Genomic DNA, 24,238 nt, shown 5'->3' on the forward strand with positions numbered 1-24,238 from the left:
ATGCCAGAGATAAAATGTAAGTGGAATTCATTCACAGCTTCAACAAACGTTTGCTCTTCCAAAGATAAGCCTTGTGCTAGGCCCCAGTGGTTTATGGAGACAGGCGGCACTCAGTCCCTGCCCTTGAGGAGTTCACAGTCCACTTGAGGATAGCAACCCACCAGCAGGGCCTAGAGAAGATTCCTTTAGGGCTGAAAGATGCTCAGCCGGAAGCGGGAAAGCAGAGGGAGGTTCCATCCATAGAGGAGGGTGGAGCTGGGCTGAGGCTCAGAGCCCGACGAAAGTCCTCTGCAGAGGAGGAGGGCAGGAGTTTCTCACAGAGGCGGGAGGGTCTGCAGTTGCACATCCCACCCCACCCCCACCCCACCACCCCCACCCCCACCCCACCCCCATCCCGGAGCAGAGCAGGACTTGCTCTGGGACCTGACGCTGGCTCAGCCTGGTTCAGGCTTAAGGGAGGGATCTGGAGCTGCCCAGGAGGGGGCTATAGAGAGCAGTGGGCTTGTGTATTCCGTAGAGGTTTTAGATTTTATGTCATGGAAGAGCTTTGAGAGGCCAGATCCCTTCAGATTTGTAAGCTAGGGCTCTTGCAGCTGTGGCAGTGGAAGACCACTGTCTAAAACTAACCAACTGGGCAGCCTCGGTGGCTCAGTGGTTTAGCACCACCTTCAGCCTGGGGCGTGATCCTGGAGACCCTGGATCGAGTCCTGTTTTGGGCTCCCTGCATGGAGCCTGCTTCTCCCTCTGCCTGTGTCTCTGCCTCTCTCTCTCTCTCTCTCTCTCTCTCTCTCTCTCTCTCTCTCTCAGGAATAAATAAATAGAATCTTAAAAAAATAATAAAACTAACCAATTGATTTCTGCTCTGTGCTCAGGAAGTGCGTCCCATTTCCCTTGGCCTCAATCTGCTGCTCACGTTGCTTTCCACCTTTCAAGGATTTGGTTTATTAGACAAAAAGGCTCCACTGTTCTACTCCAGCAGCACTACTGTCCCGTGGACAAAATTTCTGAAGGGTGCAGGTCAGATCTTGTCTGAGTTGCAGTTGGTTCCTTTGTGTTCATTAACTCTGGGCACAGATCTGGGCAGAAGTTGTGGTTTAAGTGGAGCCCGGTTACAGAAATTCAGCCCACCAGTGGAACCGGCCTCTTGTTGGGCTCTCCCAGAGATGCTCAAGCTGACTCTGTAAAATCAGAGGAGGAAGACAACCCCACCCCCCATAAGGATCCTGCTGGCGGCTGATTTGAGCATGCCTACATCAGTATGCTCCTTCCTGAATTTGGGTCAGTTCTGCAATAGGAACATTATGTTCCTCTCGCCAAGGAGCATATTGCTGGCTGCCTGGATGCTACATGATCTTCCCAAGGAGAAGGCACTAGTCTGTGCCCTCCGCAGGCCCACTGTATCATTTCAGAGCTGGGCAGGCTAGCCCGTACCACCAGACTTGGCTGGGCTCTGCTCCGAAATAAGCAAGTCAGGAGGGACTACTTCCACAAAGGACACTCCTGGGAGACAGATGCATGAGTCACAGAACATACCAGGCAAACTTATTGCCAAGCACAACTTGATATTATTGAATGATAGCTTGAAGGATGTATTTCAGAGAGGTGCCCCTTCCTTTTTAACTGAGGAGCCAACATTATCAATCACTGAATTTAGCCTGTCTCTGGTCATACTTCTTGTGAATTATAAAACCACTTCCTGGGGCGCCTGGGTGGCTCAGCAGTTGAGCATCTGCCTTTGGCTCAGGGTGTGATCCCAGAGTCTGGGGATCGAGTCCCATGTCGGGCTCCCTGCATGGAGCCTGCTTCTCCCTCTGCCTGTGTCTCTGCCTCTCTCTCTCTCTCTCTCTCTCTCTCTCTGTCTCATGAATAAATAAATAAAATCTTAAGAAAAACAAAACCACCTCCTGCCACCTGTTTCAAAGATGGCTGTGTAAAGAAGTTGTGAGGGCAGCCCAGGTGGCTCAGCGGTTTAGTGCCACCTTCAGCCTAGGGCGTCATCCTGGAGACCCGGGATCAAGTTCTACATCAGGCTCCCTGCATGGAGTCTGCCTCTCTCTCTGTCTCTCTCTGTCTCTCATGAATAAATAAATAAAATATTTTTTTTAATATTTTTTTTTATTTATTTATGATAGTCACACACACAGAGAGAGAGAGAGAGGCAAAGACACAGGCAGAGGGAGAAGCAGGCCCCATGCACCGGGAGCCCGACGTGGGATTCGATCCCGGGTCTCCAGGATCGCGCCCTGGGCCAAAGGCAGGCGCCGAACCACTGCGCCACCCAGGGATCCCAATAAATAAAATCTTAAAAGAGAAGTTATTGTGATTGGATATTAGTTTTCTGGCCACCCTTCTGAATAGCAACCATTTCCTTTTTGTGGAATTATATCTTCCCCATGCAGTGGGGTCTGCTGGAGCTGTAGTCTGGGGGCACTGCCCTCCTTTAGCTAAACATCAGGCTCATGACTCAAGATGGACCGATCATATTCTCCTCACCAAGAATTTGTATCTTGAGCAGAGGAACAAAGAAAGTAATCCCATTGGAATTCATTTATTTTGCCCTCGGAAAGTTAGGGGTATCGCTTGTTCTTGCTGTGAAACCAGTGAGCATCCGGTAAACTCCGTCTTTCTTAATCACCCAGAGCGGATCTCCGGGCTGGCAACCAAAGAATCCTATCTGATACCACTGCCCTGTGTGGACTACCCTGCTCGCCTTGGCTAGAGGGCCAGCTTGGCATGAGTTGCCCAAGGACCACTAGTTGAGATCACCTGTTTCATCTCAAGTGCCACTAGGACCGACGCACCTGGGAAGAGTAGGCCTTGGCGTATCTGCCCAGCCTCATAAATTACCTTCCTTCCTTTGTTGTCTCCTCTCCAGTGGTGCTACTTTATAGTTCCTTGTACAAACACACGTGTTTCATACTACCCCCCCCCCCCCCCCCCCCCCCGCCAGCCACCGCGTCCCTCCTCACTCTGATTTCATTCATCTGATAAACACATCTACTCATCTTTGGAAAACTCCATTCAACAACTATCTGGATAAACCTTTACCTCTGCAGGTAGAAGTAGCCGTTCTCATGTTTGGCCCCTTCCCATCCCACTGCATGTATCTCCCAAATTTAGGGATAGTCCCCAAGACCACACTTAGGTTTGATAATTCTCCAGAAGAACTCGCAGAACTCCCTGAAAGCTGTTATACTCACAGATAGACTTTGTCACAGTGAAAGGAAACAGATTATCAGTTAACCAAGGGAAGAAGCGCATGGGGCAGAGTCCTCAAAGTTCCAAACATGGATCTTCTCGCTGTCCTCTTCCATTGGAATAACAAATAGCAGTAACTTCCTGGGAGCTGCGTCTGAGAGAACTCACGGAGTACTGCCAACCAGAGACTCTCACCTGGGCCTTGTGTCCCAAGTTTTCGTTGGGGCCTGGTCATTTAGACCTCAGCCTCCAGCCTCTGGAGGTCTAGTTGATAACACATGATCCACAGCACTCCTTTCCCCCAGTCACGTTGTCAGTCTATCTGGTGTGGCTAAAGACCCCCAGGTAAACAAAGAAACTTTTTTTTTTTTTTTTTTAAGATTTTACTTATTCATGAGAGAAAGAGAGGCAGAGACACAGGCAGAGGGAGAAGCAGGCTCCATGCAGGGAGCCCGACGTGGGACTCTATCCAGGGTCTCCAGGATCACGCCCTGGGCTGAAGGTGGCGCTAAACCGCTGAGCCACCCGGGCTGCCCACAAAGAAACTTCCTTAGGACATTTCTAAAGGCTTAGGACATTTCTAAAGGCTTTCCTAGGAGCCAAGGGCAAAGGCCAGCTTCTCTCTGAGCAAGGCTAAATTCTTTACTACACATTCCCTCTATTAGATTGCAAGCTCTTTCCTGTCAGAGACCTGGTCTTATTGATCATGCCAGTGCCTGGCATTTATTAAAATGTCGGTTGGGTGGATCAAATGATGAGCTGGGATGAGAAGGCAGCCAGAGGGACAATCCCTCTTTACTGCACAGAAGAGTGACCGTGGAGAGGAGGCTGAGTGTGTGTATGGTGGACTACCAATGGGTGGTTGGATATGCTGCAGAGTTCTAAGAACAAGAGCTATATTTAGTTCTCTGAATGTGCTTAAAAGGACAATCTAGGGGCAGCCCAGGTGGCTCAGTGGTCTAGTGCCACCTTCAGTCCGGGGTGTGATCCTGGGGACCCGGGATAGAGTCCCACGTCGGGCTCCCTGCATGGAACCTGCTTCTCCCTCTGCCTGTGTCTCTGCTTCTCTCTGTGTGTGTCTTCCTGAATAAATAAATAAATAAAATCTTAAAAAGAAAAAAAAAGTTAAAAAATAAAAAAGGACAATGTAGGGCAGCCTGGTGGCTCAGCAGTTTAGTGCCAACTTGGCCCAGGGAGTGATACTGGGGACCTGGGATGGAGTCCCACGTCGGGCTCCCTGCATGGAGCCTGCTTCTCCCTCTGCCTGTGTCTCTGTCTCTCTCTCTCTCTCTGTGTCTCTATGAATAAAAAAATGAAATCTTTAAAAAAAATTTTCTTTCTAGTAAGGAAATGAGCAAAACCTCACAATGCATATTTTTAAGCAGATGTGGTCATTTGTTTCATGCGTTCTGATATGTAGGGCAGGAAAAGTAGACAAAAAAAGCCTTGAGATTTTAGCAAGAGTCTGACTGACGGCTTGTTTTGGTAAAATGAGCTGATTTCTGAGTTCCACCCTGTCTTAGGATTCTGTGATTACACCCAGTCTTTATGTCAAAAAAAGAACCAAATTTATTTTTTAAATTAATTTATTTATTTTAGAGAGAAAGAGCAAGCGTACAGGAGGGATGGACGAGCAGAGGGAGAAGGAAAGAGAGTCTTAGGCAGACTCTGCACTGAATGTGGAGCCATTTGCAGGGCTAGATCTCATGACCCTGAGATCACAACCTGAGCTGAGACAGAGTCAGACGCTTAACCGACTGTACCAAGCAGGCGCCCCTAGAATCAAATTAACTTTTTTTTTAAAAAAAAGATTTTATTTACTTATTCATGAGAGAGAGAGAGAGAAAGAGGCAGAGACACAGGCAGAGGGAGAAGCAGGCTCCATGCAGGGAGCCCGACGTGGGACTCGATCTCAGATCTCTAGGATCACGCCCTGGGCCGAAGGCAGGGGCTAAACCGGTGAGCCACTCAGGGATCCCCAGAATCAAATTAACTTAAAAATTTTGTTTCCCCACCAAGTCCTGAGAGGTTTGGTCCTGGGTGTTGCTGTGACTGGGCCTCACCCCTGCACCCCTCCCCAGTGGGTCCACCGCAAGGCGCAAGGCGAGGCAAGGAGGAGAGGCCTGGGAGAGCTGCAAGGTCGGCAATAGTGAAGATGAATGAAGAGTGGCCTCAGGCAGCAAATGTGTGAGGGAAGAGACCGAGTCCCTAACCTGGGATGTGCCCATCGGTTTCTCACAGGCATTCCCATTCCTGGTGAGAGTGATGGTTTTGAAAAGTGGACTTTTGTGTCTGTTTTGAGGCAGTAAAGTGGCCAGAGGCAGCCTGGCAAACTAGGAGGTAGGCCTCAGGATGGGGCCCAGCCCAGGGGATTCTCCTCATCCTGAGAGACGGCGTGGAACCAGAAGAGACAACATTTGGCAGCCAGAGCCTTCTTCCATCCAGGCCTGGGCGCAGCCACTAGCGTCCATCGCGAGCGGCCTTTCCAGCAGGCTGGCTGTCCCTTCGAGCCTTCTGTGTCTCCCTCTGCTTTGGCCCCGCGGGTCTTGTCTGCAGTCCAACTGGGGAAATACAAGATGGAACTCAGCCTGTCAGTTCTGCTTCTCATGGGCAAATTTAACAAAAGCTTTTGCAAGGGAGGAAGTGCAAACTGGTTCAAGCAAGGTTCCATTCGTGGACCTAATTTATCCATTCTGCCCTGGACTCGTTAGCACAGAGGAGTCAAAGCGAGGGAAAGCAGTGCACCTCCGATGATGGTTCCTCCTTCTTCATATTGAATCTTTTCTCACAAGCCACTACGTATCCAAGGTAACCAAACCAGTTGGGTATTCTTTGATAAAACTGGACCTTGTTGGCTAGAAAAGTACAAACCCAGTATTGCAGCCAGCATTGACTGGGGACCACCTCCCGCGTACTGTCCATCACACTAGGTCCTGAAGGAAGAGGAATGGCTAAGACATGGTCCCTGCCCCCAAGGAGCTCACGGTCTAGTGGGAGAAATGGGCAAGGAAGCAAATAATTGTCACCAGAGCATTTGGTAAACTGTCGACATGGGTGGCAGGTAGAGAAATGACATAGAATCGTGACTGATCAGCCTGTGATTTAGGAGTGGTGCACAGGGTGTCAGGCGAGAAAATTGCGGAGAGAGCCAGCTCATGGTTGAGGTTACAACAAAAGCAAAAACAAAAATGGCCAAGAACCACAATAGGTAAGGACTGGTCCCCAGAGTATTTTAGGTAATGGGAGACTGTCACCTACATGGGTAAGATTTTTCATCTTCCCTGTGGAGCTTGCCTTCAGCCGTTCTCGTGCTGAGAGATGTAGCCTGTGAGTAAACGAGAAGAAAATGTTCACCTTAAAAAAAAAAAAAAAAGAAAATGTTCACCCTAGACGTTGGTTAGCAGTGTGGTCTTATTTACTCTGTATCTGTTTGCCTTTTAGAAAGAAAGCCAGGGTGGCTCAGCGGTTTGGTGCCTGCTTTTGGCCCAGGGCGCGATCCTGGAGACCCGGGATCAAGTCCCACGTTGGGCTCCTTGCATGGAGCCTGCTTCGCCCTCTGCCTGTGTCTCTGCCCCTCTCTCTCTGTCTCTCATGAGTAAATAAATAACATCTTTAAATAAAAAGTAGAGACTCAGAGTTAAGGTCTTTTTAAATTTTATTTATTTTTTTTTAAGGTGGCTGTCTTCAGTGATTCAGTCATTCAACACATTTATAAAGGCCTGCGTACTAGATACTAGGCTCTAGATTCTGGGGGGCCAGGGGCCGAGAAGACAGAGGTGCTTCCTGCCTTCTTGAGGCTTACAGCCTACTAGAGCGGGTAGGGAGACCCGGCTGATGGGCATAGAAACAAGGGCATAGTTAGAAACTGGGATTGGCTCACTGATTAAAAATAACAATAAGAAGTGAGACAGAGCTGGACAAGGCGTCTAATTCAGTTTAGGGAGTAGCCAAGGAAGATCCTGCTGAGGAAGTGACTTGAGCTGAGATTTAAGGATGAGTCAGACTTGCCTGGTGGAGATGGTAGGAGGAAGGGGAGGATAAGCTTTCTAGAAAGAGACCTGAAACCGTTGTTTTAAAAAAGTAAAAAACTGGGGCACCTGGGGGCCTCTGCAGTGGAACATCCGCCTTCGGCTCAGGGTGTGACCCTGGGGTCCCGGGATCGAGTCCCATGTCAGGGTCCCTGCATGGAGCCTGCTTCTCCCTCTGCCTGGGTCTCTGCCTCTGTCTCTCTCTGTCTCTGTCTCTCATGAATAAATAAATAAAATCTCTTTTTAAAAATATGATTTTTGTCTGTTACTTACACTCCCCCAACCCTACTCTCACCTTCCTCCCAAAGCCCTGTAGCCACACATTACAAAAATCTGAGGAGGCTATGCCAATACATGTGGACCTACCTTGATTTTTTATTTTATTTTTAAAAAGATTTTATTTGTTTATTCATGAGAGACAGACAGACAGACAGACACACACACACACACACACACACACAGAGGCAGAGACAGGCAGAGGGAGAAGCAGGCTCCATGCGGGGAGCCCGACGTGGGACTCGATCTGGGGACCCCAGGATCACACCCTGGGCTGAAGGTGGATGCTCAACTGCTGAGCCACCCAGGTGTCCCCCGATTTTTTTTTTTAATGAGGATAATTTCAGCGCTCTCATAGTGTGACGGGAGATTAGATGAATGAAAGTCATGGGAACAGTGCCCGGCACGTGGCAGGCACACACTAAATGTGAACCTCGCATTTCGGCACTCGCGTGCTCTCTAGTCTACTTACTGAGTCTTCTCCGGATGGGCCATCGCATGGTTTCCAGTCTTTTGCTACAAACGTACGAGAAGCCCTGTGGCATCTCCAGGACTTGCCCGAGCCGGTGACAGCACCTTGATCTGGAAGGTTGGTGCGGACGCTTGGGCCAGGCCAGCCGGCTCCCTCCCCCGGCCGTGTCACCCGCGTGTCTGCTCAGAACCTTCCCAGCGTGTCCTGCTGGGCCTGGGGTGGGCCAGTGGTTCTGGAGCACGTCCCCCACCAGCCGCACGCTGGCACTCGGCTGTGCCTCCCAGAGCGTGGCCGGTGCTGCCACCGGCTCACCGCACTGAACCCCGGCCTTGGCAGGTTCTGCTCTCCAGACCCCCACCGAGGGACCCAGCGCCTGGAGCCTCGCCCTCGCCCACACTAAGCACCGTGACCTGGGATGCATCACTGACCTCCCGCGTCCTGATGATCACCAGGCAAAAGCTCTCCTGTCTCCTGCCACTTCCTACTTCAGCCTTGTCCCGGAGCCATTTGTCTGCTCCAGGAGAAAAACTATATTTAAGATATTATTAAAAAAAAAGATATTATTAAAAGTTTGGGGGGTAAGGTTATACAACCACATGCAAAATTTAAACATAGACACGCTATACCGTTAGAAGCCAAAACTATGGTTACTCTTGAGAGTAGGGACTAGGAAGGGACATAAGGGGGACTTTGGCAAGTAGGGAATGCTCTATTTCCTGATCTGTGTACTGGTTACATGGGCATGTTCAGTTTGTAAAAATCTATTCATGTGGTATACTTACATTTTCTCCTTTCTGTACGTATATTAGGCCTCAATAAAAAGTTGAAAAAAAACCAACAACCCAGCAACGTAAAATTTACAGAAGACCAGCTAGGGAAAAATCGCTGTCTTCCTTCTTTCCTCTTGAAAGACATTCAATGATTGAAGATTTTATTTATTTGACAAAGACAGAGAGAGAGCGCACAAGCAGGTGGAGTAGCAGAGGGAGAGGGAGAAGCAGGCTCCCCACCGACCACAGGCTTGATCCCAGGACCCTGGGACCTTGGTCTGAGCTGAAAGCAGACGTTTCACTGACAGAACCACCCAGGTGCCCCCTCCCAGGCCTTTTCTGTGTAGCAATAAGTTTATATGTTCTTTATTCTTCTTTGTACAAATGACATTATTATGGACACTATTTGAGTCTTGCTGTTTCTACTTCACAATATGGCCCAGGGATCAGTCTAGAGCCTTACATGTGGAAGAGACCATTGTCTTGTTCATTTTGTAACCCCAGTGCATGGCATAAAAATATACTTGTTTAATAAATGGGGACAGCCTTGGGTGGCTCAGCGGTTTAGCGCCGCCTTCGGCCCAGGGCATGATCCTGTAGACCTGGGATCGAGTCCCATGTCAGGCTCCCTGCGTGGAGCCTGCTTCTCCCTCTGCCTGTGTCTCTCATAAATAAATAAAATCTTTAAAAAAAAAATGGACTGTCTTCCAGAGGAGTATTTGGTTGCAATACTCAAACTAATTCTTGTATGGGGTGATGCACTCAGCCTAGAGTCACAGCCTTGTTGGTGCAAGTAACCTGCCTGCGATAGAAACAGATCCAAATAGCAGGGATTACTTGTTTTATTCATAGCAAATTATGCTCAGAGACTGAGATTACCTTTGTCAATAATTTATTTAACACAGGTTCACTGCAGGAATTATAACTTCTAATAACACTTCACAAGCCAGTGGCATACAGGATGTTTCTTAATAAATCAATAAAGAAAAACATACTCTAAACCAATGATATAGTAATCACACTATTGTTTCAGGCAAAGTAACGATGACAGAAATGAAGTCCAAATCTAGATGATGTGTACATTTCTACCAGTTGGTTCCTGGTGGAGTTGGCCCTTCCAAATAACAGCGAGCTATCAGCTGTCAGCTTTGGTCCCCCTCTGCTTGGGGCATGTGGCTGGCAGGCTACGGCGCTAGTGCTGGCAGGCAAAGTGGACTGCTTGGAAGGTTATGGCTCCAGGAGTATTTACATGCCTTGTGCCACTGCCTACAAGGGGTAGCCTGGGCATATCCCTTCTTTTCCTCAGACTGCGTACCGCTTACCACCACTGCTAAGCAAGAGGAGCATGGCCACAGTAGGAGCAAAGTGCCTCAAGATCTTTGGAGAGCCATTTAGGTCAGCAAAGAGTAGCCTTGCCCAAACTGAACACTCTAGAGTCACTGGTCAAACCTATTTTTTTTTTTTTTTTTTTTAGATTTTATTTATTGGGATCCCTGGGTGGCTCAGTGGTTGAGTGTCTGCCTTCAGCTCAGGGCGTGATCCTGGAGTCCGGGATTGAGCCCCACATTGGGCTCCCTGCATGGAGCCTGCTTCTCCCTCTGCCTGTGTCTCTGCCTCTCTCTCTGTGTGTCTCTCATAAATAAATAAAATCTTAAAAAAAAAGATTTTATTTATGTATTCATTATTTATTCACAGAGGAAGAGAGAGAGGCAGAGACACAGACAGAGGGAGAAGCAGGCTCCATGCAGGGAGCCCCACTGGAACCAGGGACTCCAGGATCAGGTCCCCGGCCTAAGGCAGCCGCTCAACCGCTGAGCCACCCAAGCTGCCCCAAACCTCCTGGTTTTTAAAGTTGCAAAGTCCACCATCACACGATGGACAGCACTGCTGTTACTATGGTCAACGTAATGGTCCTCTCCACTCCCAGCGCAAGAGTTCGATCAGGAGGTCCTAACACCCAACCTCAAAACCATTTCATCAAAACAAATTCAAACCACAAATAATGTTGTCCACAACAAGCTTTCAAAACCTGGATTTGAAGGCACAATACTTCTCTACGCAAGGGCCACCTGACGTTCTCACTGCAGTGATGGAGAAGGGAGAGGAAACCTGAGGGAGGTCCCTTCTCAAGTCCTAGAGGGAGCGTCAGAAGCCAGAGCACCTTCCTCGGTGTCCGAGGACCCCTCTCTGGGTCTGTCCCCAGCTCTGCGGGGCTTTGGCCCCGGGGGTCAGCCGTTGCGGGTGGGCTGGACCGTTTCTGTACTACTTTTTGGTCTGAAACGATGCAACAGCACAGCGGGCCGCCCGCTTCCCGGTGCCTCCGACCGACCGCGGGCTCCGTCCTGCCGCACCGCGAAGCCGCACTGGGAGCCCCGGGCGTGCAGGGCCGCGCCGTTCCTGGGTGAGGTTTGACCCGCTGCTGCTCCCCTGCGGGACTGAGCGCGGCTCCCGCTGAGGGCCGCAGGTGCGGGCGCCCGTCGGTTGGCGGTCGGCGGTCGGCGGTCGGCGGTCGGCGGTCGGGGGGCTCCGGGTCCCCAGGGCCGAGCCTCGGGGGCGAAGGGGGTGCGGCCTGGCGGCGGAGCCGCGGAACACCAGCCGCCTCCCCCCCCGCGGCCCTCCCCCCGCGGGGTTACCCCCCACCCCAGCCCCGCAGCAGCCCTCCCTCTTCCCTGCGGCCCTCCCTCCTCCCCCCTTCTCCCCCCCCCCCGCAGGCTTCTCCCCAGTCGCCCCGCAGCCCTCCCTCTTCCCTGAGGCCCTCCCCTTGCCGCCCCCCCACCCCGTCCTTCTTCCCCTGCCGCCCTTCCCCCACCGCCTACCCCCCCAGTCCTCCCTCCTCCCCCCCGCCGTCCCCCCCGCGGGCTTCCCCCCCACGGCCCCCTCCCCGCAGCCCTCCCCTGGTGGCCCTCCCCTCCGCGGCCCTACCGCCTCCCCTCCTTCCCCCCACCCGCAGCCCCTCCCCCTCCCCCCTCCCCCTCGCAGCCCTCCCTCTTCCCTGCGGCCCTTCCCCCCACCCCCGCGCGTCCCTCCCCCCTCCCCGCAGCCCTCCCCCGGCGGCCCTCCCCTCCGCGGCCCTACCTCCTCCCCTCCTCCCCCCCTCCCCCCTCCCCCCCCCCCGCAGCCCTCCCTCCTCCCCCGCCCCGCCCCGCCCCGCCCGCCGCGCCGCCGCCCGTTTGTGAATGAGCAGCCGCTTTCTGAATGGAGCCGCGGGGCGTCGGGCGGGCGCTGCAGCGCGGGCGCTGAGCCCGGAGGGGGCGCCCAGTGCGCGGCGGGAGCGGGGGCGGGGGCGGGGGCGGGGGGCAGGGCCGCGGCCCCGGGCTCGGGCGGGGGGGCGCGCGGCTCGCGGGGGCCCGCGGCGTGGGGAGCTCCCGCCCGACCCCCGACCGCCCGGGGCGCTGCGGGCCGGCACCTCGGGGCGGCGGGGCGGGCGCGTTCCTTCGGGAGAGGAGGGGCGCGGGGGAGGGACGGAAGCCGGGATTTCCGCCGAGCGGGCGGCGGCGGCCCTTCCTCCGGGAGCAGACGCGGCGTTGGCGGCCGCCCGGCCTCTCCGCCCCGCCATGCGCCGGCCGGGCCCGGGCTGCTGAGACGCGGAAGCGGCGGCCGCGGACCCCGCCCCGGCTCCCGGCTCCCGGCTCCCGGCCCCCGGCTCCCGGCTCCCGGCCCCCGGCTCCCGGCCCCCGGCTCCCGGCTCCCGGCTCCCGGCGGGATGGAGCCCGCGACCGCGCCCCGGCCCGACATGGCGCCGCAGCTCACCCCGGAGGAGGAGCAGGTAAGCGGCGCCGCGGCGGCCGGGCGGGCGACCCCGGCCCAGGACCCCCGCCCCGCGCGCCCCTGCCCCGGCCGCGCCCCCACCCTGCCCGCGGGCCGCACGCCCCCCGCACCCCTACCCCCTCCCCACCCGCGGGCCGCACGCCCCCCGCACCCCTACCCCCTCCCCACCCGCGGGCCGCACGCCCCCCCGCACCCCTACCCACTTCCCCACCCGCGGGCCGCACGCCCCCCCGCACCCCTACCCCCTCCCCACCCGCGGGCCGCACGCCCCCCGCACCCCTACCCCCTCCCCACCCGCGGGCCGCACGCCCCCCGCACCCCTACCCACTCCCCACCCGCGGGCCGCACGCCCCCCGCACCCCTACCCACTCCCCACCCGCGGGCCGCACGCCCCCCGCACCCCTACCCACTCCCCACCCGCGGGCCGCACGCCCCCCGCACCCCTACCCCCTCCCCACCCGCGGGCCGCACGCCCCCCGCACCCCTACCCCCTCCCCACCCGCGGGCCGCACGCCCCCCCGCACCCCTACCCCCTCCCCACCCGCGGGCCGCACGCCCCCCCGCACCCCTACCCCCTCCCCACCCGCGGGCCGCACGGCCCCCCGCACCCCTACCCCCTCCCCACCCGCGGGCCGCACGCCCCCCCGCACCCCTACCCCCTCCCCACCCGCGGGCCGCACGCCCCCCCGCACCCCTACCCCCTCCCCACCCGCGGGCCGCACGGCCCCCCGCACCCCTACCCCTCCTCACCCGCGGGCCGCACGCCCCCTCCGCCCTCCCCTGCCCACCCGCGGGCCGCCCCGCCCCCCCGTGGCAATCTAAGTCCCCCCCCCACCCCCCACCCCGGGGATGCTCCGCTACTTTCCCCGACGCTCCGCGGTTCCGGCTCGGCGGGCACGGCCTGGGGGGCGGGGGCGCTGCGGCACCGTCTCGGCTCCTGGTGCGCCTCCGCGGGCCGCCCGGAGGGTCGCCCCGCAGCCCGCAGCCCATTGTCCCTGAGCGCCTCTGCCCCCCGGTTCCCAGAGGCCGCGGCTCGCGGCGCCCCCGGGACCGGGTGGGGGAGAGCCCGGGGCCCCAGCCGCCCGCTCGCCGACCTTGGGGCCCGGCGCTGCCTAGACCCGGCCTCGGGTAGGCTCCGCAAGGCCACAGCCGGACTTCATGTTTTTAAGAAAAAAAAAAACAAAACCCTGAACTCAGAAAAAGACGAACCACACGGGCGCCCTGGCCCAAGCTCCCGGGCCTGTCCCCAAGGACGCTCGGCTGCGGCCTCGGGGGTGCGCGGCGGGTCCCCAGACTCGTCGTAGTCCGTGGGCGCCAAGGCCTGATCTTTAGAAAGCGCTTGACTTTTCTCCTGGTTTGTGGAGAGGACATGTTTCACATTTGGCCCCAGACCACTGCCCTGCCTCTTCACGCCCTGAGATAAAATCAGCATTGGGAGGGAAGAAAAAAATGAAAGAATTCTGCTCTGCGCGAGCCGTGGTCACATCCTGGTAACTGCAGTTGAGTATTAATAAAATGCTTGTCAGGGCCCAGCCAGGCAGGTGGCCAAGGGGCCCGTCCACCCAGAATTAGGGAAGTAAATGCTTCGGTACTAAGGTATGATGCGTTAGGTTGATTTTATTTTATTTTATTTTATTTTATTTTATTTTATTTTATTTTATTTTATTTTATTTATCTTATTTTATTTTATTTCACTTTATTTTATTTATTTTATTTACTTTATTTTATTTATTTTATTTTGTTTTACTTTATTTTATTTTATTTATTTTACTTTATTTTGTTTACTTTATTTTATTTTATTTATTTTATTTTATTTTACTTTATTTTATTTTACTTTATTTTATTTTATTTTATTTTACTTTATTTTATTTTATTCTACTTTATTTTATTTTACTTTATTTTATTTTAATTTTTTTCCGTTAGGCTGACTTTAAAGAGGCAAAACTCATTCACTTCTTTTCATTGGATTAGTCAGATTTAGAGTTTCTATGTTTCAAATACTTCAAGGCATTAGTATTCTACTGCAACAATGGCACTAGGGTGCCTATTAAAAAATTAAGACCAAGGAAAGTAAATATTTTTTTTTAAAATTTTTTTTAAAATTTTATTTATGATAGTCACAGAGAGAGAGAGAGAGAGAGGCAGAGACACAGGCAGAGGGAGAAGCAGGCTCCATGCACCGGGAGCCCGATGTGGGATTCGATCCCGGGTCTCCAGGATCGCGCCCTGGGCCAAAGACAGGCGCCAAACCGCTGCGCCACCCAGGGATCCCGGAAAGTAAATATTTAAGTATTGTTAAAGTCAGTGCTTTAGTCTGCATAGAGTATATACATATACGGGTGTGTTTAGTAAAAATCTTTTACAGTGAACAATGTGATGGGCATTAACAAGAACTGGATGGGAACAGTTAAATATTTATTTTTTTAAAGATTTTATTCATTTATTCACGAGAGAGAGAGACAGAGAGAGAGAGAGAGACAGAGACACAGGCAGAGGGAGAAGCAGGCTCCATGCAGGAAGCCCGAGGCAGGACTCAATCCCGGGACCCGGGTATCAGGCCCTGGGCCAAAGGCATACACTCAACCACTGAGCCACCTAGGGATCTCTTTTCTTAAATTTCTTTTATTTAAAAAAATATTTTAGGGATCCCTGGGTGGCGCAGCGGTTTGGCGCCTGCCTTTCGCCCAGGGCACAATCCTGGAGACCCGGGATCGAATCCCACGTCGGGCTCCCGGTGCATGGAGCCTGCTTCTCCCTCTACCTGTGTCTCTGCCTCTCTCTCTCTCTCTCTCTCTCTCTGTGACTATCATAAATAAATAAAAATTAAAAAAAAAAAGAATCTCTTAAAAAAATATTTTATTTATTTATTCATGAGAGACACACAGAGAGAGTCAGAGACACAGGCAGAAGGAGAAGCAGGCTCCCTGCAGGGAACCTGATGCTTTTAAATATTTATTAAGATCAACAAGGATAGGGATGCCTGGGTGGAGCCCAGGATCCAGTCTCACATCAGGCTTCCCTTGGGGAGCCTGCTTCTCCCCCTGCCTGTCTCTTGCTCTCTCTCTGTGTCTTTCAAGAATAAATAAATTAAATCTTTTTTTTTTTTTTTTTTTAAAGATCAACAAGGAATGTGGGTTTTTAAAAATCATATCTTTTCCTACAAAATGCCAAGTTTTCAGGATGCCTGGGTGGCTCAGCGGTTTAGCACCTGCCTTTAGCCCAGCTCAGGGCGTGATCCTGAAGTCCAGGATCAAGTCCCAGTCGGGCTCCCTGCATGGAGCCTGCTGCTCCCTCTGCCTGTGTCTCTGCCTCTCTCTGTGTGTCTCTCATGAATAAATAAATAAAATTTTTTTTTTTTAAAAAGTTGCGTTTTCTACAGGCATTTCAAAATGTTTAAAAAAAAATAAAATAGCATGATTCCTTTTTTTTTTTTTTTAATTCCTTTTTAAAATTTGCTAGAGAGAGCAAGAGCGATCAGGAGAGGGAGGGGCAGGCTCCTCACAAGCAAGGAGCCTGACCTGGGCCTCAGTCCCAGGGTCCTGAGATGGGACCTGAACCAAAGGCAGATGCTTAACCAACTGAGCCACCCAAGCACCCCAAAAGTAGTGTAATTCAGATTATTGTAATGCATGATAAAACTTTCATATTTTAGTTTAATATCTCATAAGAGCACTCTGCACTGTTAAGATTTATTTAAAATGTTTACCTTACGCAGCAGCAAGCTCGTGTTAGTCCTATCTCAGTGTAGTCATCATGGGAAATGACACATTCATTCCATAATGCTGCCCCACTGCTCAAACCAATTTTAGAACTCATTTGAAGTTGATTCTAAAGCTTGTGGCCGAATCTTTGAAATATCTTCAGTGTTGGAAACATTTTGTACGTTGGAGAGTCAATTTGACTTTTGGACATAGCAAAAAGTCTTGGCGGTGTCCTAAGTAAAGTAGGGGATCACCGTGGGTTAACACGGGTTCAGGGCACAAGTGAACTGCATTTATGCACTTCTGTCCTTTCGGGGGGTAGGTAACTAACTGCCCTAAAGAGGTTTCTGGAGCACATCCCTCCTGAATATAGGTGTCCTTCTCTACAGTCCTGTGAATCAGAAACCCAGAAGTTTTCTTGGACACTTTGCTCTCCCTCAGCCCCTGTACATGACACATCATCAGATTTTCCTGAATATCGCTTGAATTTATCTACTTCTTCCACTACCACCGTCACCCTACCCCCCAAGCTGTTGTCCTAGCCTGACGAACTTTTGTTTCCTACTTTGGGATCTAACTGAATTCCTTGCTCTGTCCTGAAGGCAAAGGCGAATTGCGAATCTGATTGCAGCATCCTTTCAGCCTGGCTACTCATAAAGTAAGCAAGTGTTTCTAAAGCCCTTCGGCGGCTTTTCATGACTCTGGGGATGTTAGAGCCCTTTAACACGATCCACGGAGCCTCAGCCGCCCGAGCTCAGTCTCACACTTCATCTTCCTCCACGCACACTGGCCTTTTGGTCTTGCGTTCTTGCTGCTTTCTCCTGCTACCAGGTCTTTGCACAAACTGCTTTCCTCCAAGGTCAAATCCCTCTTCAGCCCTCACCTTCCTTGATCTCCCCAATTAGGTTAGATCCCTGTTAATGGCTCTTAGAGTACCGTGTACTCTCCTTTATCTCACAAGTTGGCACTGGTGGGGCTGCATGACTGGAAGCGCCACGAGGATCGGAGCCCTGTCTGCTTTTGCTTCCTGCCTTATGTCCAGGCCCGGCGTCGTGGCCCGCCATTGGTGTGTGGGCATTCGGGAGGTACGGGAGGTACCTGGGGAACGAAGGGTGATTCTGTACGGGAGCTGCACCCAGGCAGCATCATCTCCTTTCAGGGGGGCTTATAAAAATAAGGACATTGTTAATTGGGATATGCTAAGGATATTGTTGGTTTTGATATATATGTCTGAAGGTCATTATTATTGCTTCATAGTCTCCTTTCCCATCTAGGCCTGTGTTGAAATGATATTATACCAGATCCTCATTTGTGACTTTGATGTTCCTTGCCTTTATTTTCTTAGTTTTCCCTAATTACAGAGCCTACAATGGACTTACAAGAGTGTGCTTTGCCTTTAAGCAGCTTACGTGAATAACAACAGGATCATAACAGTAACTGTTTCCTGAGCTCCTGCTTTGAGTCAGGCTCTGTGCTGGGCATTACACATAGAGTTAATCCTCATAAGATTGGAATTATTACCTCATTTTGCAAGTAAAACTCAGCCTGAGAGAAGGAAGTTGCCCAGGTTCACATAGGTGGCCAGCCATGGAGCCATGATTTCTACTCAGATCTGGATTACTTTGCCTCTACTGCAAATGTTCCCTCTGTTATACTCCGTAACTTTTCATGAGGTGATTAGTCAACCTACTAAGATGTCTACATGGGCATATGATAGCTAATTTTTTGGTTTTGGTTTTGATATATGTGTGTGGGTTTTGATGATGATGCTTAAAATACAGTTTAAAAAAATGCACAGGGCAGCCCGGGTAGCTCAGCGGTTTAGCATTGCCTTCAGCCCGGGGTGTGATCCTGGGGTCCTGGGATCGAATCTGACATGAGGCTCCCTGCATGGAGCCTGCTTCTCCCTCTGCCTCTGTCTCTGCCCCTCTTCTGTGTCTCATGAATAAGTAAATAAAATCTTAAAAATAAATAAAAATAAAAAAACGCACAGAAGAAGGGCGCCTGGGTGGCTCAGTGGGTTAAGCATCTGCGTCCAGCTCAGGTTGTGATCTTGAGGTCCTGAGATGGAGCCCCATGTCTGGCTCCCTGCTCAGGGGGTGTCTGCTGCTCTCTCTCCCTCTGCCCTTGTGCTCTCTCAGTCTTTCTCTCTCTCTCTCTCTCTTTTATTTATTTATTTATTTATTTATTTATTTATTTATGATAGTCACAGAGAGAGAGAGAGAGAAATAACTATCCATGGAGCCACATTTGAAGAATATTATGTCTCCAAACTTTAAAAAGCCAGATGCTTCGTGTCAGGAATACTTTTTTTTTTTTTTTTTTTTTTGGTATCTTTATGTTTAAATATAAAAGCCTTAATGGGCTGGCAAAATTGTAAATTTGGCAGTGTGAAGGTAATTTCTACATATCAGTACTAATCTTCATTTTTACTATGTTGTTGTCTTAATTTCACTTTCCCAAAGCATGTACTAACATTTGTAACTTGACCTAAAGTTGGTAATTTTATTGAATTTGCTATGTAATTACAATTAACTTGACCATCAAGGATAATTAAGGTTCTCTTAATTTATCTGTTCTATGTCTAAACCCTACAAAAAGTTAAGTGGATCTCCGTGGGTTACATCTGTTTGGGCACAAGTTACAAGAACTCCTTTATAATAAACCATAAGATAAAGACTCAACAGGGATTCTAAGGATATTTGAATTCTGCAATTATCTCTTTTTAGGGTCTTTTGGTTTTGCATGGATTTCCCAGTAGTGATCCATAGGATAGAATAATAGAGTAGTTTTCCAAAATACATATGCATTTATACCTATTTTCATTTTAGGCCAAAGATAGTGCTTCTCTCACATTAAAAATAATTCATCGGGCAGCCCAGGTGGCTCAGCGGTTTGGTGCCTGCCTCCGGCCCAGGGTGTGATCCTGGAGACCCAGGATTGAGTCCCATGTCCGGCTCCCTGCTGGGAGCCTGCTTCTCCCTCCACCTGTGTCTCTGGCTCTCTCTCTCTGTGTTTCTCATGAATAAATAAATAAAATATTTTAAAAAATAATTCATTAATTTCTTTAAAGTTGCGGTAACAAATAATATTTATTTTTAAAACCTCTAAAGAAAAAAAAAAAAAACCTCTAAAGAAAATTCCTATCTTTCTATCTATCTATTTATTTATTTATTTAAGATTTTATTTATTCATGAGAGACACACAGAGAGAGACAGAGACATAGGCAGAGGGAGAAGCAGGCTCCAAGCAGGGAGCCCGATGTGGGACTTTAACCTGGGACTCCAGGATCATGCACTGAGCTGAAGGCAGATGCTTAACTGCTGAGCCACCCAAGTGTCCTTATTTATTTATTTTTTTAAAGATTTATTTATTTGTTCATGAGAGACACAGAGAGAGAGAGAGGCAGAGACATAGGCAGTGGGAGAAGTAAGCTCCATGAAGGGAGGCTGATGTGGGACTCCATCCTGGATCCTGGGATCATGCCCAATTGCTGAGCCATCCAGGCGTTCCGAAAATTCCTATTTTAGAGTTAATGTAGTTTGGGGCATTGTTGTAAGGATTAATAAGCTAGTCCATATAGAACACTTAATAGTAAGCACTTAGTGAAGTTAGCCATTATGATACTCTGTTTTTGAGTAGTGAAAGATTTTAGAGCCAAGTTAGCTTAAACTAATCCCAAGGGGGAAGATATTTATATTCACCCTGGGGACTATCACTTAGCATGGATTCACACGAATGTCAGAAAATAGTTATCTTGCAAGGCCAGGAGTGGTTCAGTCTATTGAGTGTCTGACTCTTGATTTCTTTTTTTAATATATTTTTAAAGATTTATTTATTTATTTATTTATTTATTTATTTATTTATTTATTTATGAAAGACACAGAGAGAGGCAGAGACATGGGCAGAGGGAGAAGCAGGTTCCCCACAAGGAGCCCCGTGCAGGACTGGATTCCAGATCCTGGGATCAGACCCTGAGCCAAAGGCAGACACTCAACCCCTGAGCCACCTGGGAGTCCCTGACTCTTGATTTCAACTTACGTCTTGATCTCAGGGTCATGAGTTCAAGCCCCGTGTTGGGCTCTACACTGGGCTTGGAGCCTACTTAAAAAAAAAAAAAAAAGAATAAAATTCCAAAAATAGGTATCTTGCAACTTTATAATGTAGTTTTCAAAAATCTAATTTCATGCTGTGGTTTGTGTTCTTATAACAGAGATCATCTAAAGTTGAAAATTTAACTCCCTTGCAGTGGACTTCAGAGATTTTTGGCATTTTTCCCAAGGGCAAGGGTTTTATCCTGGTTCTTGTGGCCAAGAACTTTACTTTTCCCACAGCCTCACATGTCCTATGCTAAATATCATGTGTCCCCCTTCCCGGAAGTAGCCATATGTCAAGGACCGGATGATTCATAATGTTACATAGAAGCTTTTTGCCAGTAACTACTGATACTGTAATTAACAATCAGATAAAATCTCATCTGGATATGAGAATTTTACTCTGTTAAAATTTTTGAGCACATCAAAGGTCTTGGACTTCACTTTTATGAAAGCTAAGGAACCTGAAGTTATTCCTCAAAGGAACCTGACCTTTATTACTTGTTAATGGATTGAAAAGTAAGACTCTGCTTTGGAAAGGAGCTGAACTGTTTTACAGACGTAAAAGTTAAAACTACATTTGAGTCTCATTCTCTGACCTGTATACCTGTATTATATTGGAAAAGACCGTAAAGTTGGGATACTGCAATTTTGTCTTCTAAATATTAAGCCTCAGGGCACCTGTGTGGCTCAGTTGGTTGAGGGTCTGCCTTTGGCTCGGCTCATGATCCTGGGGTCCTGGGATCCAGCCCTGCATGGAGCTCCCTGCTCAACGGGGGTCTGTTTCTCCTTCTTCCTCTGTGCTCTATCTCAAATAAATAAATACATTTTTTTAAAAGATTTTATTTATTTATTCATGAGACACACAGAGAGAGAGAGAGGCAGAGACACAGGCAGAGGGAGAAGCAGGTTCCATGCAGGGAGCCTGATGTGGGACTCGATCCCGGGTCTCCAGGATCAGGCCCTGGGCTGATCCAGGCTGCCCAATAAATAAAATCTTAAAAAAATAAAAATAAATATTAAGCCTCATTTCATTTTAAAATTTTATTTATTTTTATTTATTTTTTAAGATTTGTATTTATTCGTGAGAGACACACAGAGAGGCAGAGACACAGGCAGAGGGAGAAGCAGGCTCCATACAGGGAGCCCGATGCAGGACTTGATCCCAGGTCTCCAGGATTGCGCCCAGGGGCTGAAGGCGGCGCTAAACCGCTGAGCCACCCGGGTTGCCCAGTTTTTATTTTTTTAAGTAAACTCTACTCCCAATGTGGGACTTGAACTTATGACTCAGAGATCAAGAGTCACATGCTCTACCAACTGAGCCAGCCAGCTGCCCCTGGTAAGCCTCATAGCAGAATGGCTTTCCACTGCAATGTCAGGATTGGATGCCATTGCCCTAACTCTGTTCACATACTAAAACCTGCAGTGCAATTTCAGCCATTTCACACCTGCCCTACCATCCTCCCTTGATGTCTTACTCAACTGGGGTTATTTTCTTTTTCCAAATCAGTCATTATCACATTTGTCCCCCTATGCATATCTCTGTACAAGAGCATCTTGGTTGGGGCACCTGGGTGGCTCGGCGGTTGAGCATCTGCATCTGCCTTAAGCTCAGGTCATGATCCTGGGGTCCTGGGGTCATGGGGTCATGGGATCGAGTCCCACATCGGGCTCCCTGCAGGGAGCCTGCTTCTCCCTCTGCCTGTGTCTCTGCCTCTCTCTCTCTCTCTCTGTGTGTGTCTTTCATGAATAAATAAACAAAATCTTTAAAAAATAATAATAATAGAAAAAATCTCCTTTGTTGCTCTTTCCAGGCAGAGGGAGAAGCAGGCTCCATGCAGGAAGCCTGACGTGGGACTCGATCCCAGGACTCCAGGATCACATCCCGGGCTGAAGGCGGCGCTAAACCGCTGAGTCACCCAGGCTGTCCTCAAAATTATTTTTTTTTTTTTCAAAATTATTTTAAAGAGAGCCATCTATGACTTTAGTACTGAGGTTTCTACGGACATTAATTTATGAATTATTTGTTCATTTGTTGAACAACTGGCTAATCTTTACATTTGCTTTTATATACATCATTATTACATGATATACATCATTATTAAAATAACTGTTGTAGGGACACCTGGGTGGCTCGATTGGTTAAACATCTGCTTTTGGCTCAGATCATGATCCCAGGGTCCTGGGATAGCCCCTCATTGCATTCATTGCTCAGCAGGGGAGCCTGCTTCTCCCTCTCCCTCTGCTGCTCCCCTGGCTTGTGTGCGCTCTCTCTCTCTCTCTCTCTGTCACATAAGTAAAGTCTTTAAAAAATAATAATTAAAAAAAATAGTCTTTTTAAAATTCTCTGCAATGGCCATGTATCTTTTATAATTAAAACCAATAACAACTTGTAAGAAGTGCTGCATGCTCTATACAAGTTTGGGATTATGTTACTAAGTGCTGAAATCCCAGGAATTAAAATTAATGCCAGTCTGGCCTTTTTCTAAACACAATCATTTGCAAATGAAACCTTGGCCTTTTGGGAGGTGGTGGCATCGGGTCTTAGGTAAACATCAGGAATTCCCAGCTTCCCTTGTGGCTCTGGGAGTTTTATTTTATATTTTTGAGTTTGTTTTATCTTCTTTCTTTAATGAACTTTTAGGAGACAAACTTAATTTAAGTAAGTAAAATTCCTTACAGTTACAAAATGCTCAGTAAATATTTGTGATAATGGTTTGCTTGTTCCCTATGGTACAGGAAACATTTTTTTTTTCAGATAAAAAATAGGAAGAAAAATTAATAATCTGAGTTTGTAGCAGTGAGCTGGATGATTTCAAGATTGTGGAAGACTTGTGATGGTTACTGTGCACGAGTAAAGTATCTACGGGCTGCTAGCAGGGCTGCATGTAGCTCATTTTATCCTGTCAGCTTTCTGTACCATCCATTGGTTTACTGATTAAGTTCTTCTTTCTAGGTTATACATTACCTTTTGCTGCATTGTCTTTTTTTTTTTCAGATAAAACTTTAAAAGTTTGATCTAAAAATGACTCATATGTGGAGTACAAAGAATAACGATTTTTTTAAAAAGATTTATTTAGGGATCCCTGGGTGGCGCAGCAGTTTGGCACCTGCCTTTGGCCCAGGGCACGATCCTGGAGACCCAGGATCGAATCCCACATCGGGCTCCCGGTGCATGGAGCCTGCTTCTCCCTCTGCCTGTGTCTCTCCCTCTCTCTCTCTCTCTCTCTCTGTGACTATCAAAAAATAAATAAATAAAAATAAAAATAAAAATAAATAAAAAGATTTATTTATTTGAAAAAAAAAAAAGATTTATGTCTTTGAGAGAAAGAGAGAGCTCATGAGAGCAGGAGCAGGGATAGAGGCAGAGGAAGAAGCAGGCTCCCCTCTGAGGAGGGAGCCTGATGCGGGGCTCGATCCCAGGACTCTGGGACCATGAACTGAACCTAAGGCAGAGGCTTAACCGACTGAGCCACCTAGGAGCCCCTAAAAGAATAACAATTATATCATCTGACATATCTTTCTTAAACAGCATTACAGCCTTTGTGAAAACATTCTCATTCCATTGTTTATCTGAGTGGTTCTCAACCAGGATGTTTTCCAACCCCCGTCCCCCCCCCACCCCCAGGATAAATGTCCATGTCTAGAGAGACATCTGATTATCACAGTTGGAGGGTACTACTGAGATCTGTTGTTGGGTAGAGGCCAGGAACGCTGTCAGACATCCTGTAATGTGTAGGACAGCGCACCACAACCAAGAATTACTAACCCAAACTGGCAGTAGTGCTAAGGTTAAGAACCCCTAGTTTATATCTGAAGGATTTTGTAGTACTTAGGAACAGAGATACAAGTTCCTACTCTTTAGCTGAAGATAGGTCTTCGGTTAACAGATTTAGTATTTATTCAAATATGTGTCCCCAGACAATGATTT

At 49.4% G+C, this 24,238-nt stretch overlaps 1 protein-coding gene across 2 annotated transcripts in view; it reads left to right on the top strand.

Annotated features, from left to right (window-relative positions):
- The first annotated feature begins 12,009 nt into the window (after positions 1-12,009).
- PTPN9 (protein tyrosine phosphatase non-receptor type 9) overlaps positions 12,010-24,238 on the top strand; it is a 75,317-nt gene continuing 63,088 nt past the window's right edge. Inside the window, exon 1 of one of the 2 annotated variants that reach the window (XM_041744066.1) lies at positions 12,010-12,510. In XM_041744066.1, coding sequence (XP_041600000.1) covers positions 12,448-12,510 — 63 coding nt within the window. In that variant the 5' untranslated portion in view covers positions 12,010-12,447. Of the gene's footprint in view, positions 12,511-17,662; positions 17,887-24,238 lie in introns of those variants that run through there. The other variant, XM_041744064.1, reaches the window with a different exon arrangement.

Source organism: Vulpes lagopus, chromosome 2 (genome assembly GCF_018345385.1).
Source record: "Vulpes lagopus strain Blue_001 chromosome 2, ASM1834538v1, whole genome shotgun sequence".
In the NCBI taxonomy this organism is placed as follows: domain Eukaryota; kingdom Metazoa; phylum Chordata; class Mammalia; order Carnivora; family Canidae; genus Vulpes; species Vulpes lagopus.